The sequence below is a fragment of the Hypanus sabinus genome, chromosome 12 (genome assembly GCF_030144855.1).
Source record: "Hypanus sabinus isolate sHypSab1 chromosome 12, sHypSab1.hap1, whole genome shotgun sequence".
Classification (NCBI taxonomy): Eukaryota; Metazoa; Chordata; class Chondrichthyes; order Myliobatiformes; family Dasyatidae; genus Hypanus; species Hypanus sabinus.
In genome coordinates, this window is record NC_082717.1 from 54,580,541 (window position 1) to 54,597,707 (window position 17,167).

General features: G+C 37.3%; 1 protein-coding gene across 4 annotated transcripts in view; it reads right to left on the reverse strand.

The window, feature by feature from the left end:
- The window catches only part of LOC132402897 (girdin-like), a 284,694-nt gene that overhangs the window by 46,761 nt on the left and 220,766 nt on the right, over nt 1–17,167 (reverse strand). For all 4 annotated transcript variants that reach the window (XM_059985972.1, XM_059985971.1, XM_059985970.1 and 1 more), the window contains exon 23: nt 11,906–12,051. In XM_059985972.1, the coding sequence (XP_059841955.1) occupies nt 11,906–12,051 (146 nt within the window). The remainder of the gene's footprint in view (nt 1–11,905; nt 12,052–17,167) is intronic.

Below are 17,167 nucleotides of genomic sequence, written 5' to 3' on the forward strand. Positions count from 1 at the left end.
TGGGCAAGTTCAAAACATATGAATTAATGAAGCTTCTCTATTATTACATCTGTCACAGTAGGGAGATATATCTGAATAAAAACAAGATAGCTTATCCTTAGTCATATGAGCTCTATGTACCACCTTAAATTGTATGAGGGAATGACAAGCACATAGCGATGAAGTATTAACCAGTTTAAAAATTTCATTCCAAGTTTCCTCAGATATTGATATCTGTAAATCTTGTTCCCAGAGATACTTAATTTTGTCTAAAGGAACATTCCTTGTCTCCAGTAACATACCATAAAACTTAAATATTGAACTATTATAAAAAGGTGCCAGACTAAAAATTACATCTAGTAAATTCTTATCTGAGCTTATAGGGAATGTACATAATTGAGATCTTAAAAAGTCTCCAATTTGTAAATATCTAAAAAAGTGAGTTTTGGGTGAACTATATTTAGATGACAATTGCTCAAATAAACAAAGGTTTCCTCTAACAAACAGATCCCAAAAACTTTAATACCCAACCTGTCCTATTCCTTAAAAACTAAATCAGTCATGGAGGGTTTAAAAAATAGAATAAATGGGGCTTGAAAGGGAAAATCTCAATAAACTAAAGTGTTTTCTAAATTGTCCTCAGAGTATGTTTAACTATTAATTATCAGTTAGTTCACTTGACTCTCTTGGGGATGAGAGATGGACTAGGTCACATTTTAGCTCTGCTCCGGTCATTTTTCAATTTCCTTACCACCCTTTTATTATCCATATCAAAGTGTTTATAACACCTTTATATGCTTGAATTCTGAATTTTAATCAACGGAAATGACTACCAGAGGAAGAAAGGCACTAGCCGAAGGTAAGGAAACCGGTAATGAAAATGGGAAGAAAGAAGGTGTCTTTGAACAGCCTAAACAGTCTCAACTCACTTTGCAGGCTATCTCAAATCTTTTGGATGAAAAACTCGATAAAAGATTTGCTGCTTTGGAAGTAATGTTAAAGGAGAACGAAGGTAGACTGGCAGCACTTGAAAAGGAGAATGAAAAACAGCAATGGCAAATTTTAGAGCTTACCGAAGCTGGGAAACAGAGGGATTGCAGTCTGAATTCTTTGGAAAAGAAATCAACTTTGACCACTCATACATTGGAGCAGTATAAAGATTATTAATTTGTAGAGTCATAATCGCAGACAGAATTTGCAAATAATAGGACTCAGTGAAGACATTGAGAACAGGTATCTTACTAAATTTTTTTCTCAATTCTTAATGGAGGTCTTTGGCTCGGAGGTTTATTCTTCTCCTCCTGTACTTGGCTGTGCGCATTGGGCACTAAGACCAAAACCTTCAAAAGAGTTAAAACCGCGTCTCGTGATTCTTTGATTTCATTACGTGAATACTAAGGAGCACTTAAATCGAATTGCTCATTGGAAAGGAATTATTGAACATCAAAATCTTCAGTTTTGTCTGGCTGAAGATTATTGTCCTGAGGTAATGCGAGAAAGATTGTGTTTTAAGTTGGCGATGTCAGAATTATATCAAAGGAATTTTCGACTGGCTTTGCTATACCCCGCTTGTTTAAGGATTGTTCTGCCTGATAAATGGTTTAAATCTGTGGATGACACACAACAATTTCTTGAGGATCATTGTTTGAGCTCGGATGTCTAATTAGTTTACTGTTCCTTTATGTTTGTATACACCTGGTTTATTAGTTAATAACCAGCTTATAGATTTGGACATTTTAACTTCATAGAACTTTGCCCTTGGGCTGATTCTTCTGGTACTTTGTTTTGGCGTGCGGATGGTTATTATGTTTCTATGTTAAAGTTCCTTTCTTTGTCGTTTATTATTTTACTTTTTTATTTTTAATTGTTCACTTTTGAAAATTAAGATTTTGACTTGGTGATTATTTGTTTTTTCTCGAAATATTAAGATTGTATTCTGCTTCATTTTTTAAGAACTTGTCTTTTAAAGTGGTCTGCAAATGGTTTTTTTTTTCTTAACATGTGTTTGGCATTCCTTTCACAATGTTTTGATTATGGGTGGCTTTTAAATTTTTTAAAAAATTTAGAGACTTGCACTCAAGTGAGATAGGGGTAGGGAGGTTATTTAGATAGATTTCTGGCTGTATATTGGCCAGATTTCAGGTCTTTGTGGGTGGGTGGGGGCTATTTTTAGATCAATATTTTTCATTTGGGCTGCTTTGAAACTACAAAAATGTCTGTTTTGTCATAACTTCCAGTTCTTCTTTAAACTTTTTTCCCTCTTCCTGATTCATGAGTTTCCTATGCAATATGGTTAACCCTTTACATACTATATGGTTTATTTAAGGAAAATGGATAATATTATTAACTTTGTTTCATGGAACATGAATGGTTTGAATAATCCAATTAAATGGATTAAGATTTTTAAAGTTTTTTGTAGATTGAATGCTCAGATTATTTTTGCGCAGGAGACTCATGTGAGGAAGGAGGATAATCAGCATGTTTTTAGGTTTTGGAAAGGACAACAGTTTCATTCATTGACCCAAGTGAAAGGCGTTTCAATTTTTATGGACTCCTTGATCTCATTTGTTCACTATGATACAATCTCAGACCCATATGGTAGATTTCTATTAATTACTGGTTTACTTTATAACCAAAAAGTAGCTTTGGTTAATATTTATGCACTAAGTACTGACTATTCCAAATTCTTTAAGCATTTAATTGTATCTCATCCCAATTTAAATGAATACATGTTAATAATGGGTAGAGATTTTTTCTTTTGTTTCATTTTTAGAATCTTTTTATTAATACATAATCTTCTACAACTAAAGAATACAAAATATTTACAAATTAATATGTATATAATTATAGAGCTGAAGAAGAAAAAACTAATCATAATATATAAAAATGAAAAAAAAAATAATATATAGAAAAAAGAGGAAAAAAAAGAACCCCATCTAACTGAGAGGCAAAAACCCATTAACTACAAAAAACCCCCATTAGGAATCAACCCCCAGAAGCAATACATTTAACCATCATCTAAATAGATAGAAAAAAAAATACACTTTAAAAAAATTAAAAAAAAATTGTCTGAATTCTGGGTGGGGGGGCGCCAGTGCACATGCATATGGACATGTTTGGTCAGCACTCTTCTCCAAGGCCTCGATAAAATTACTATTATACCGTGTTTTATTCATTCATAGGTAAATAACATTCAGAGAGAGATAATATCATATATTTTTGGTTGACTCCCATTTAATATCTCGTGTTATCAATACAAAATACTATAATAGATTAATTTCTGACCATAGCCCCTTGACAATGTCCCTAAATCTCTCACTTTCCAAATGAATCTATTCCTGGTGTTTTAACCCAGGAAATATACAGAAAATATTATAACCAGATTAAAAGATTTTATACAAATTAACAATAATGGCGAGGTGTCAGATTCCACACTCTGGGAGACATTAAAAGTTGTAATTCGTGGGTATATAATTTCATATGATTCCGCTGCTAAGAGGGAGAGAGAAGGGTGATTATTAGAGACTGAGAATACTCTCCCAACCCTCGAAGTGACATACCAAGCTTCAAAATCCTCTGAAGATTATAATAAAATAATGAAGCTTAAATGTTAGTACAATTGTATCTTGGGTAGTCAAATAAATAACCTCCTCTTAAAACTAAGACAAAAGCATTTTGAAATAGGGGACAAACCTGGGGAGCTGCTTAGGGGAGCCCAGGCCCTAAGGTCAATTCATTGTATTAGATCGAGGGCAGGCACCCTGTTAACTAACCCCAAGGAAATAAATGACTTTTAAAGAATTTTACAGTGAACTCTACACTTCTAAATGCAATGCCACTCAATTTGATTTGAATGACTTCTTTGATTCTCTTGTAATGCCAAAACTTAATGAAGCCTGGGACTTCAAAAAGTTTGAGTTTTGTTTTGAAAAATTCCGTCAGAATCCTAAATCAGATTACAGGTAGTCCCCGAATTATGAACGTCCGAGTTACAGACAACTTGTACTTATGAACCGAGGAAAGAGAACGCTATCCGCCATTTTAAGTTGGATCACAACGCCGTCCACCATTTTAAGTTGTTGCTGTTGACACTGTGTTGAGTGTTTAACTTTGTATTTGGCTAAATTTTTCTTCGTAAGAGTCACCCTGACCCTGACCCCACCCATTCCAGTTGGCTGTTGGCACAGTGAGATCAGCGCCGGACTTGAGAATGGAGGTTCTCGAGTTCAATTTACTGACAGACCACTCCCGTGCCGGGTTGATGTCAAGCTTGCAAATCGACCTCGTAAAAAAAAACACTGCCACATCCAGTTTAAATTCCCATGCGGAATATTGTGGAGGATCAAATACCTAAACCCAGCACAGTCCCCACTTGTCCCATTTAATCTGTCTCAGTGCGGTGGAGTTTAGGACCTGGGGAATTCAGTGCCATGGTCCTTAGGACCCAGCGGACCTCAGGAGCTGGCGGAGGTCGGGACCCACCGCCCGCAGTGTTTCTGTTCCGTTGATGTGAAGCAATCACGAATGAAAACAAAGTGAAAATAATAAAGCATTTGGAAAGAGGTGAAACGCCATCGGTCATTGGAAAAGCGTTAGGCTACAGTCGGTCAACAATTAGAACAATTTAAAAAATAATGGATAAAGTGAGAATAATGGAGCATGTGAAAGGCCCTGCCCTCATGAAAGCTACAACTATTACTAAGCAACTCAGATTTAATTATTGGAATATATACATTTCTTAGGTGTCTTATATGCATAGAAAGGTAAAATATATAGTATATACTAAGACAAACATTTGACTGATGCTAAATAATACCGGATGTACTTGTTCCGACTTACGTACAAATCCGACTTAAAGATGGACTCAGGAACGGAACTTGTACGTAATGCGGGGACTGCCTGTAGGAGTGTTCTAAATTTACCAGAGACCTCGGTACAAACACCAATCTGTTTCAATCACTCCTTTCTACCATCGTGGTCAGATAAAATCTACCATGCTTGGAGGGAGAAGGGTCTAGTTTCTGTTGAAGACCTGTACATAGAGGGACGGTTTGCAACATTTAGTCTGCTGAAAGAGAGACTTGAGCTGCCTCATTCGCATTTCTCTCGTTACTTACAAATTAGACATTACATTCAATCTAAGATTTGTAATTTTGAAATCCTTCCAGGGAAGCATATATTTTTTTGATATTTTAAAGAACCCTCCTGACTCTAAGCATCTAGTTTTTAAGTTTGTATGTTTGTTTGATGATTGCACTGTAGCATCTACTGTGAAGATTAGAGACACGTGGAGAGAGGAATTGGGCACTGAATTATCTGAAGCTGCCTGGGACAAGTGTTTGTCTATGATACAGGCTCTGTTAACAGCAGACACCAACTGATCCAGTTTAAAGTTATTCACTGTCTCCACTACTCTAAACTTAGATTGCACAGAAGTTACCCTGCTGTCTCATCAATGTGTGATAGATGCCAAGGGACGGAGGCCACATTGTTACACACCTTTTGCTTTTGCCCATTACTTACTGTATTTTGATTCAAAATATTCGACTGGTACTCAAAGGCTTATAAAAGATCCTTCCCCTTGGAAGCTCATCTCGCCATCTTTGGCTGCTCGCAATCTACTATTTGTTGCTCTACAGTCTCTGGTGCTGGGGATGATTGTTGCCAAAAGACTTATCTTGAGGGAATGGAAATCACCCTCTCCCCCTTCCTTTTGGAGATGGATGGCTGATATGATCTCAGTCATACAGGAGGAGAAGCTTCCTGAGAACCAATTCAATTAAAAAAATTTCGGCTATCCGGGATCCATTTCTTGCCTACTTGGACGAGGTCGGGGGTGGATGAACAATTTCCCCCGAGCTGATTTCTCACAGCCCTCATTTGAGATTCAATGTTTAGTATTTTTGAGCACTTTGTACAATAGGCATCTCTCTAATGTTATTTTTACACATGTCTGAGCTGGTATGTTCTTGTTGATTTCATTGTTTTTTTGAAAATTTTGAAAATAAAATAAGAATAAAGTATTAAAAAAATTGTTGTCTGAATCCTATGATGGATAGGTCTGTGCCCAATCAGGTACTTCCAAACAAATCTGCTACTTTTATTAATTCCTTTTTAGTTGATTCTAGAATTTAAGAAATTTGAAGGTTTTTATATCCTAATAATAAAGAGTTCTCTTTCTTTTCTCACGTATGTCATAGTTACTCTAGAAATTATTACTTCTTTATTGATTCTCGATTAGTTTCCTCTGTCACTACTTGTGTGTATGATGCAATCTCCATTTCTGATCATGCGCCTTTGAAATTATCAATTAATTGATGTAACTTTTAGGACTAGACAATGGCGGTTCAACTCTATTTTGCTTCAGGATTTAAATTTTGTTAATTTCATTAAAGAACAGATTACATTTTTCTTTTCAACTAACTCAATGGAAGAAATTTCCAGTGGGATATTATGGGATACCTTTGAAGTATATATCCTTGTGCAAATCAATTGATCAAGCTTTTCTTTAATGGAAAACAAAGGGAATAACATGTTTTTGTGATTCATTCATGGATGATTGTTTTACGTCTTTTGAACAGTTGTTAATATATATAATTTGCCTAGATCACACTTTTTCAGATATTTACAGATTAGAAACTTTTTGAACGCTATTTTACTTACCTTTCCGATATCACATCAAATTGAAGTTACAGAAAAAATTTTAAGTTTAAATCGATATCAGAAGTATTTAATAGCATTTATTTATGATTTAATTATGAAAATATGCTTAGGTACTTCTGATAAAATTAAGAATGAGTGGGAAAGAGAACTTCAAATATCTTTACCTACAGAGAAATGGGAGAAAATTCTTCAACCATTTGATACCTCTTCAATGTGTGTCAGGCATGCTTTGATACAATTTACGGTGGTTCATAGGGCTTATATGTCCAAGAATAAGTTAGCTCGCTTTTACTGCCATATAAATCCTGTTTCTGATAGATGTAATTTTGAAGTAGCTTCCTTGACACATATGGTCTGGTTTTGCCTTCTTCTAGGAAAATATTGGATAGATATTTTTGATATTATTTCAGTAGTTCTGCATGTTGATTTACAAACTCATCCTATTACTGCAATTTTTGGACTACCAGTGATAGACTCCAGTCATTTATCCTCATCAGCTTGTCGTCTAATTGCATTTGTTACATTAACAGCCAGAAGATCCATTTTACTTAAATGAAAAGATTCCAATCCTTCTACCACATTTCAATGGTTTTCCCAAACAATAGCATGTTTAAACTTGGAAAAAATTAGGAGCGGTACTATGGATCCTTCGGTTAAATTTGAAGAAACTTGGAGGCTATTCATTCAATATTTTCATATGATGTAAGTTGACCCTTTCTGAATCTTTTTTTAGTAATTTTTTGCTCATGTATAGAGGAGCGGAGTTAACGACAAATTATAATTTTAGCCGATGAAATATGGCAGCCCAATCTTTGTTGTTTTTTTTTAGTTTAGGGTTTTTTTTCTCTTTATAAAGTATTTTCTTCATGGTTAGTTACTAAGAGATTGGGAGGCTAAACTACATTTGTTACTTGGAATCTGTGTTTGTACATGTTAATCGTTATTAATGTAATCCCGATTTCTTTGTATCATTATCATTATTTCTATGTTTATTAATTTGAAACTTAATAAAAAGATTGAAAAAGACATTTGCAATTTTCCAGTCATCTGGCACTTTGCCAGAGTCCAGTGATTTTTGCTCATTGAGTCTGCTCTGCCATTCCATCATGGCTGATCCTATTTTCCACTCAACCCCATACACCTGCCTTCTCGCAATATCCTTTGATACCATAACTGATCAGGAAATGATCAATTTCTGCCTTAAATACACCTGTGGACTTGGCTTCCACTGCAGTCTGTGGCACAGCATTCCACAGATTTACTACTCTCTAGCTAAAAAAAAAATTCTCCTTACCTCTGTTCTAAAGGGTCACTCTTCACTTTTGAGGCTGTGCCCTATAATTCTGGATACCTCTACCATAGAAGACATTCTCTCCACATCCACTCTACCTAGTCCTCTCAACATTTGGTAGGTTTCAATGAGATCTGATCCTACCCTCCCCCCCACCCCCACCGGCATTCTTCTAAATTCCAGTGAGTACAGAGCCAAAGCTGCCAAATGCTCCTCATATATTAAACGCTTCATTCCCAGAATCATCCTTGTGAACCTCTTCTGGACTCTCTCCAATAACAATGCATCCTTTCTGAGATATGGAGCCCAAAACTGTTGGCAATACTCTAAGTGCGACCTGACCCATGTTTTATAAAGCCTCAGCGTTATTTCCTTGCTTTGAAACTTCTACTTCCAATTTACTTTGGCTAACTCCTCTCTCATACCACTGTAATTTCCTTTACTCCATTGAAGTACTACTAAAACAGACTTTACTTTCTCCCTATCAATTTTCAAGTTGAATTCAATCATATTGTGAACACTGCCTCCTAAGGGTTCTTTTACCTTAAGCTCCCTAATCACCTCTGGTTCATTACATAACACCCAATCCCCTAGTAGGCTCAATGAAAAACTGCTCTAAAAAGTCATCTCATATGGTTTCAACAACCTCACTCTCTTGAGATCCATTTCCAACCTGATTTTCCCAATCGACCTGCATGTTAAAATCTCCCATGATGATCATAAAATTGCCCTTTTGACATGCCTTTTTCTATTTCCCGTTGCAATCTGTAGTCCACATTACAGCTACTGTTTGGAGGCCTGTAGGAGACACTGCCATCAGGGTCCTTTTACCCTTGCAGTTTCTTAACTCAACCCAGAAGGATCTTCCAATCCTATGTCACATCTTTCTACTGATATGATGCCATTCTTTACCACGCCATCCCCTCGCCCTACCTTCCTATCCCTCTGATACAACATGGTACCTTGGACATTCAGCTCCCAACTACGGCCATCCTTCAGCCATGATTCAGTGATGGCCACAACATCATATTCAATAATCTGAGTTAGTGCAACAAGTTCATCCACCTTATTTTTTATACTCTGTGCATTGAGATATGGCCACTATAAAGAGGAGAGTAGTGAGACCATAGTGTGAGGTGATTAGTGGACAAAGTAGCTGAGGAAGATTATGAATATGTGGCTGTAGTACAGTGTCTTGGTAAGAATGTGGTCAAAGAACTAGACAGCAGTGGAAACAAGGCACCCCTGATTGATAAATTATACAACTTGGGCCTCTGTACCTCGCTTTGTAATTGTATTCTCGACTTCATACTGGAAGAACACAATCTGTGCAGACTGGTGATAATATCTCCTCCTTGCTGATGATCAACACTGGTGCACCTCAGGGGTGTGTGCTTAGCCCACAGCTTTACTCTCTTTATACCCATGACTGTGTGGCTAGGCATAGCTCAAACAGCATCTATAAATTTACTGATGATACAACCATTGCTGGTAGAATCTCAGATGGAGATGAGGGGGCATACAGGAGTGCAAAATACAAACTAGTGGAGTGGTGTCACAGTAACAACCTTGCACTCAATGTCAGTAAGATGAAAGAGCTGATTGTGGACTTAGGAAAGGTAAGACGAAGAAACACATGCCAATCCTCATAGAGGGATGAGAAGTGGAGAGAACAAGCAGTTTCAAGTTCCTGGGTGTCAAGATCTCTGAGGACCTAACATGGTCCCAACATATCAATGCAGCTATAAAGAAGGCAAGACAGTTACTATACTTCATTAGTTTAAAGAGATTTGGGATGTTAACAAAAACACTCAAAACCTCTACTGATGTACCGTGGAGAGCACCCAGGGCATCCCTTTTCTCACTGTTACCATCAGGTAGGGGTACAGGAGCCTGAGGGGACACATTCAGTAACAGCTTCTTCTCTTTTGCCATCCAATTCCTAAATGGACATTGAACCTGTGAACACTACCTCACTTATTTAATAAATATTATTTTTGTTTTTACACAATTTTTAATCTATTCAATATACATATACTGTAAATGATTGACTGAATTTTCCTTCTATATTATGGATTGCATTGAACTGCTGCTGCTAAGTTAACAAATTTCACGACAAAGCCAGTGAAAATAAACCTGATTCTGATTCTGAAATCATAGAGGGAGGAGCAGTGAGAGAGTCCTACAGAACCCCCATCAGAGAGAGCAGAACTTCTTTGAAGTTGGCATAGCATGAAGAAACTTCACAGTGCAGAAGAATAGACACACAAGAACTACAGATATTCAAATTTGGAACAACAATCTGCTGGAGGAACTCAGTGGTTGAGCAGCATCTGTGAAAGAAATTGTTGATGTTTCAGATCAAAACCCTGCTTTGGGACTGAGAGTGGAGAGGGGAGATGGCCATTATGAAGAGGAGACAGGGAAATGTTGAGACAAGAATCAGTGGTGATGGTGGACGGAGGACGGGTGAAAAAAGGAAATGTAGTTGTCAATGAAAGCCTCCAGCTCTTTGACTCTACATTTTTACTAAGACTGGCTGCTACAGCTACATATCCTTCAACTTTCACCACTCCTCAGTCTAAAAATCACTATGGACCCATGCCTCACCATTCGCTTTCTCCTCTTTTAACTCACCACCTTCTTTCTCAGTCTCGATGCAGGGTTTCGACATAAAACATCAACAATTACCTTCCACAAGTGTTGGTTGATCCACCGAGTTCCTCCAGTACATTGTAGCTCATATTCTGACACCTTCAGGCTCATGTCTCCAACTTTCTTAGGTACTGGACTTAATTCCATGGGATCACTCCCATATGCGAGTCACAAGGATGTGGGATTTAAGTTGTACTCAAGAAGTGAGAACACAATGGAACGTGATATAGCACCAACAGTATTTTTGGCATGTTCAGTATTTTATCTTTTATTAAATGAACAAGAATGTGCTCTTGATGACACAGCTGACATTAGTCCTTAACAGTACTTCACAGAGATTCTGCAGTCATTTACTACACTGCTATTTATAAAAGCACGTTTTGAAGAAAGTAAGTACCATTTCCAATATTAAGAGTGTACCTATCATTTCCTTTAAGAAGTGTTAGGTTGTTAAGGCCCTAAATAAATTAAGTGTATAGTTGTTTTGCTTTCTCCGCTAAAACAATCAAAAATCAATCCAATTACTCTACTCTTTCCCTTCAACCTCGTACCTTCCTCTGATTCAAATACTTTTTCCTTAAAATATACAAAATTCTTTATACCTGTTTACTATGCCAAGTCCTTTCATATTTCAACTTCTAAAAATAAATTTTGTCTAACAGCTCTGCTGATTTTCAATGAACATTATGTATTTTGATTAACACCAATCTTTGCCTAACTGTAAGAATCTGAGAATTCAACAGCTTTATGATAATTAAAAAAAATAATGATCTTGCACCCTGATTGGACTTACAAAACAAGGCACAGCAAGGCCTCAACATTCAATCCTCACTCCCACCACACACTCCTCTGCACAAACCACCTCACCCTTTGGCGTCTGGAATAGCTCACAAGTGAAACTTTTTTTTCCATTGTCAGAACTATTAGATATGATACTTCGAGATAAAATCATTAGAAATGAAGAGCTTAAAAATAGAAAAGAGAAATTAAAGTTTTAAAATACAAATAAATATATAATATATGAAACTAAGATCAATCAAGATAAAATCAATGACATGCCCAATCCAAGGATACCCAATAAAATGAATCGGATCTTTGGTCACACTTCAGACTTGGCTGGTTCAGGGTTAGAGGCAGAATGCCAAAATATCTTTGATGGATATACAGTGGGCCTGCTTAAGTTTGGATTTTAATTGCATAACTGAATATTGGATGCTTCCATCAGAAATGCCAGCCACAGCCAGCACAATTCAAGATGATGAATGAGGAGACAGAATCTTTAAATATCATAATGAAAGCACTTTTCATTCTACTTACATATACTGCCTTTGCTCCACATGGAACAGATCCTTACTCTCCATGCTCTGTTCTAATAATGATTTGTTGTGCAGCATTAATGTCTGGATCTGGTCAAGCAAATGTCGGTTTTCTTCCTCAAGATTCCCTTTTAATTGGCTCAGTAACTGCACAAAATATAATAATTTGAACATGATAAGAGAACATTTCAGGGATACATCTTTTCGGCATAATTAAATGATGGTTAAATTGGAAAGGTAAATCCCTGTGACGTCACTACAAAAATAATTTGACAATCCTCCACAATAACTTAGAGTTTGCTCAAAGGCAAAAATTCAGAAAACAGTATGAATTTTAAAAATGTTTATATTTCAAAACTACAGTAATTTTACAACTGCAATCCTCAATAATGTGTGCCACTGAGTGAAAGTCATAGTGAAAATATTTCTTGAATGGGGGAAGGGGATAATGTGTGGTTCATAGTTTGATTGACATCATTTTCTTTAAAGAACAAATAAACAATTTATGAAGTTTTGAGTATTGGGGCATGGGTGACCTATAATGAACGATGATTTGTACCCAAACTGCATGGCTGGGTGGGGGTTGGCAACATCCTCACATGGAGGTTTCTACTGCTACTTGGAATGGTTTAAACCTGAGTAAATTTGCAGAACACAGAATGACAATGCAACAGGTGGGAAAGCTGACATATGGAGAAAATAGAAACAGGCAAGTCCAGTGGAAAGAGTGCGCAGAAACAGAAAGAGAAGTATGAAATGGCTGATAGTCTTAACTGAACTGTACTTACTTTAATGCTTGTAGCCTCAGAGATAAAACAGAGGAGCTAAGAGAGTCAATCAGCACATGGGATTAAGACACTGTTATAATCATGGAAACTCTCACTGTCTGGGATATAGAATTTTCAGATGTGCAAAGGGAGAGTTCAAAAAGGGAAGGGGTGTTGCACTTCTGATCATAGAGAACATTACAGCAGTACCAAAGGCAAGATATCCTGTGGATTATGATAGATATTCACTTCTTTGTTGATTGCTAATCTCGGCTTTCTAAACACTTGTAAAATCAAAAACAGATATAAGTATACTCCCAACTAACAGTTTGTTGAATTTCTGGTCATAAATGTGAGTTGGTCTTCAATTCTTAAAATGTAAGTGTAAAGCAGTAATCAGTTTGAAGTTAAAACAAAGTATTGTCCATAGAGTAGCTTTGTACATGCTCTGTCTGTAGATATACATGCTGGGTCACTCGACCTGCTTTATTACTGCTGGAGATATGACAATGATAAGACAATGGCTTGTTTCACACAGGCAAGTTGACCCTAAGTTGCTTAGTTCAGTGAAGCTTGCACACTAGATAGATAATATCATTTAGCAATAACTGATGTATTTACATTTGAAAGGTTTATGGACTCAAGGATGTTGATTTTACAGAATTAATTGAGAACTGTGTCTCCAAGATGCTTTTTGACAGCTTGTGTTTAAAGGGTATCTGAGGAAACATGAGTGTGAAGTTCCCTGAGTGGTAGAAAAAGGGAATAAATGTAGACCATAAGACATAGGAGCAGAATTAGGCCATATTGCCCATTGAGTTTGCTCCACTGCTTAATTATGGCTGATCCTTTTTATTAATCTCCTCTTCAACCCCAGTTCCAGGCCTTCTTCCGGTAACCTTTGATGCCATATCCAATCAAGAACCTATCAAACTCTGCCTTAAATACACCCACCAACTTGGCCTCCACAGTTGCAAAGTAGCAACAAATTCCAAAAATTCACCACCCTTTGGCTAAAGATATTTCTCCACATTTCTGTTTTGAAAGGGTGTCCCTCTATCCTGAGGCAGTGCTCTCTTGTCCTAGACTTCCCCACATAGGAAACATCCTTTCCACATCTATTCTGTCTAGGCCTTTCAACATTCAAAAGGTTTTAATAAGATCCCACCTCATCCTTCTGAATTCCCAGAGCCATCAAACGTTCCTCATATGATAACCCTTTCATTAATAGATTTATCCTTGTGAACCTCCTCTCTAAACCCTTTCCAATGCCAGCACATCTTTTCTAAGATGCGGGGCCCAAAACTGTTCACAATACTCAAGGTGAAGCCTCACCAGTGCCGTATAAAGCCTCAGCATCACATCCTTGCTCTTGTATTCTGGACCTCTTGAAATGAATGCTAACATGGTATTTGCCACCTTCACCACTGACTCAATCTGCAAGTTAACCATCAGGATGTTCTGCACAAAGACTCCCAAGTCTCTCAGCATCTCAAATTCCTGGATTTTCTCCCTGTTTAGAAAATAGTCCACATAGTTATTTCTACTACCAAAGTGTATGACCGTGCACTTTCTAACACTGTATTTTATTTGCCACTTCCTTGCCCATTCTCCTAATCTGTCTAAGTCCTTCTGCATCCTACCTCTTTCCTCAAAACTACCTGTTCCTTCATCAATCTTTGTATCATCTGCAAACTTGGCAACAATGCCATCTATTCGATCATCTAAATCATTTATATACAGCATGAAAAGAAGTGGCCCCAACACTGACCCCTGCAGAATACCTCCAGTCACTGGCAGCCAACCAGAAAAAAGGATCCTGTGATTCCCACTTGCTGCCTCCTATCAATCAGCCAAAGCTCTAACCATGTTAATAACTTTCCTGTAATAGCATGGGCTCTTAACTTGGTAAACAGCCTCATGTGCGGCACCTTGTTAAGGGCCTTCTGAAAGTCCAAATATACAACATCCACTGCATCCTCTTTATCTATCCTACTTGTAATCTCCTCAAAGAATTGCAACAGGTTCGTCAGGCAGGATTTTCCCTGAAGGAAACCATGCTGACTTTGTACTATCTTGTCCTGTGTCACCCAGTATTTCATCACCTCATCCTTAACAGTTGACTCTAACATCTTCCCAACCACTGAGGTCAGGCTAACTGGTCTATAATTTCCTTTCTGCTGACTTTCTCCTTTCTTAAAGAGTGGAGTGACATTTGTAGTTTCCCAGTCCTCTGACACCATGCCACCACAATTTCTAAAGCTACCTCTTTTAGAACCCTAGGGTGTAGTTCCTCTGGTCCGGGTGACTTATGTACCTTTAGGTCTTCCAGCTTTTTGAGCACCTTCTCAGTAACAGTAACTGCACCCACTTCTCTTCCTTCACACACTACAACATCAGGCATACTGCTAGTGTCTTCCACAGTGAAAACTGATGCAAAATACTCATTTAGTTCATCAGCCATCTCCTTGTCCCCAGTTATTATTTCTTCTGCCTCATTTTCTAGCGGTCTTAAATCCACTCTCATTTCTCTTTTATTTTTAACATACTTGAAAAAACTTACTATTCACTGTGATATTATTTGCTAGCTTGGTTTCATATTTCATCTTTTCCCTTCTAATGTTTTTTTCTAAGTTGCTCTCTGTAGGTTTTTAAAAACTTCCCAATCCTCTACCTTCCCACTTTTTTTGCTTTGTTTTATGCTTTTTCTTTTGCTTTCACAATAGCTTTAACTTCCCTTGTCAGCCACGGTTGTACTATTTTGCTATTTGAATATTTCTTCATTTTTGGAATAGTCACGTCCTACACCCTCCTCATTTTTCCCAGAAATGCATGCCTTTGCTGCCCTGCTGACATTCCTGTCAGCAGCTCCTTCCAATTTATTTTGGCCAACTCCATTCTCATACCACTGTAATTTCCCTTACTCCACTGAAATACTACTACATCAGACTTTACTTTCTCCCTATCAAATTTCAAGTTAAACATAATCATATTATGATCACTGGTTCCTAAGGGTTCTTTTATCTTAAGCTCTCTAATTACATAACACCCAATATATAGCTGATCCCCTAGTAGGCTCAATGTCAAACTGCTCTTAAAAGCTATCTCTTATGTATTCAACAAACTCACTCTCTTAAGATCTATTAGTACTTGATTTCCCCAAACGACCTGCATGTTAAAATCTCCCTTGACTACCATAACATTGCTCTTTTGACTCACCTTTTCTACTTCCTGTTGTAACCTGGTCCACCTCCCAGCCACTGTTGGAAGGCCTGTATATAACTGTCATCAATGTCCTTTTAACCTTGCAGTTTCTTAACTCAACCCACAGGATTCAACATCTTCTGATTCTATGTCACATCTTTCTACTGATTTGATGCCAGTAGAGCACACCACCTCCTCCATCTACCTTCCTATCCCTCCAGTATAACATGTAACCTTGAACATTCAGCTCCCAACTACAACCATCCTTTGGACACAATTCAGTGATGGCCACAACACCATACCACCATCTACGTCAAATGTAGAGTTCAGTTCAGGCTTAATAGTGATGGAGTAAGGAACATTAAGAAGAAACATTAAAGAAACGTGAAGTGAAATAGAATCCATTGCTCCATCTTCAGTTTCTGTGATTGATGAATTATTTTTATAGTGGTCTGTCTTATTAGTTTAAAGAAATTGTACCTGTGTTTTGGAAATCCTTTGTGTTTAGAAATGTTTTGTAATTTGTAAATATTTAAGATAGAAATCCTCTGAGTATTAAATGTGTTTTAAAAATGTTGTTAGGATTTAAACACGTATCACAGAGGGTATTTTCAATATCACAAGTGATTTTAACTATGCAAACCTAAAAACAGTCCAATCTAAATTCCACCAGCATGTTGATTTTGTTACCAGAGGTGAAAATACACTAGATCTGGGTTTATACTAACATACCATATGCCAATAAAGCAGTCCCTTGACGCCACATTGGACTCCCTGATCACTTATCTGTTATGCTAATTCCAGCATATAAACAGGCCAAACAAGATCTAAAGGTGGTGAAAACTTGGCCTGCAGGACTGCTTTGATAATACGAATGTTCAGGGAGGCTGCTATCTATGGCAACCATGTTAACATCAAGGAATATATGGATTCTGTGACCAACTACATAGAGAAATATACTGAGGGTATTACTATTATGAAACACATATGGGTGAGGACAAATCAGAAGCCATTGCTTACTGCAGTGCTCTGTGCATGTCTGAAGGATCATGATGTCGTCTTTAGATCGGGGGATGCATAAGCTCTCAGGGAAGCAAGAACTGTGCTTTCCTGCTCCATCAGAACTGTAAAATAGGAGCATTTTCAGAGAATTTACGGCCACTTCTGTGATACCAGATACTTGTGGCGCATGTAGCAGGGAATTCAGAGGATTACAGACTACAAGTCTACCCTGCGCATCAGTGACCAGGATACTTCACTCCTGAGAAGTTGAAAGTCTTCTACGTCCGGTT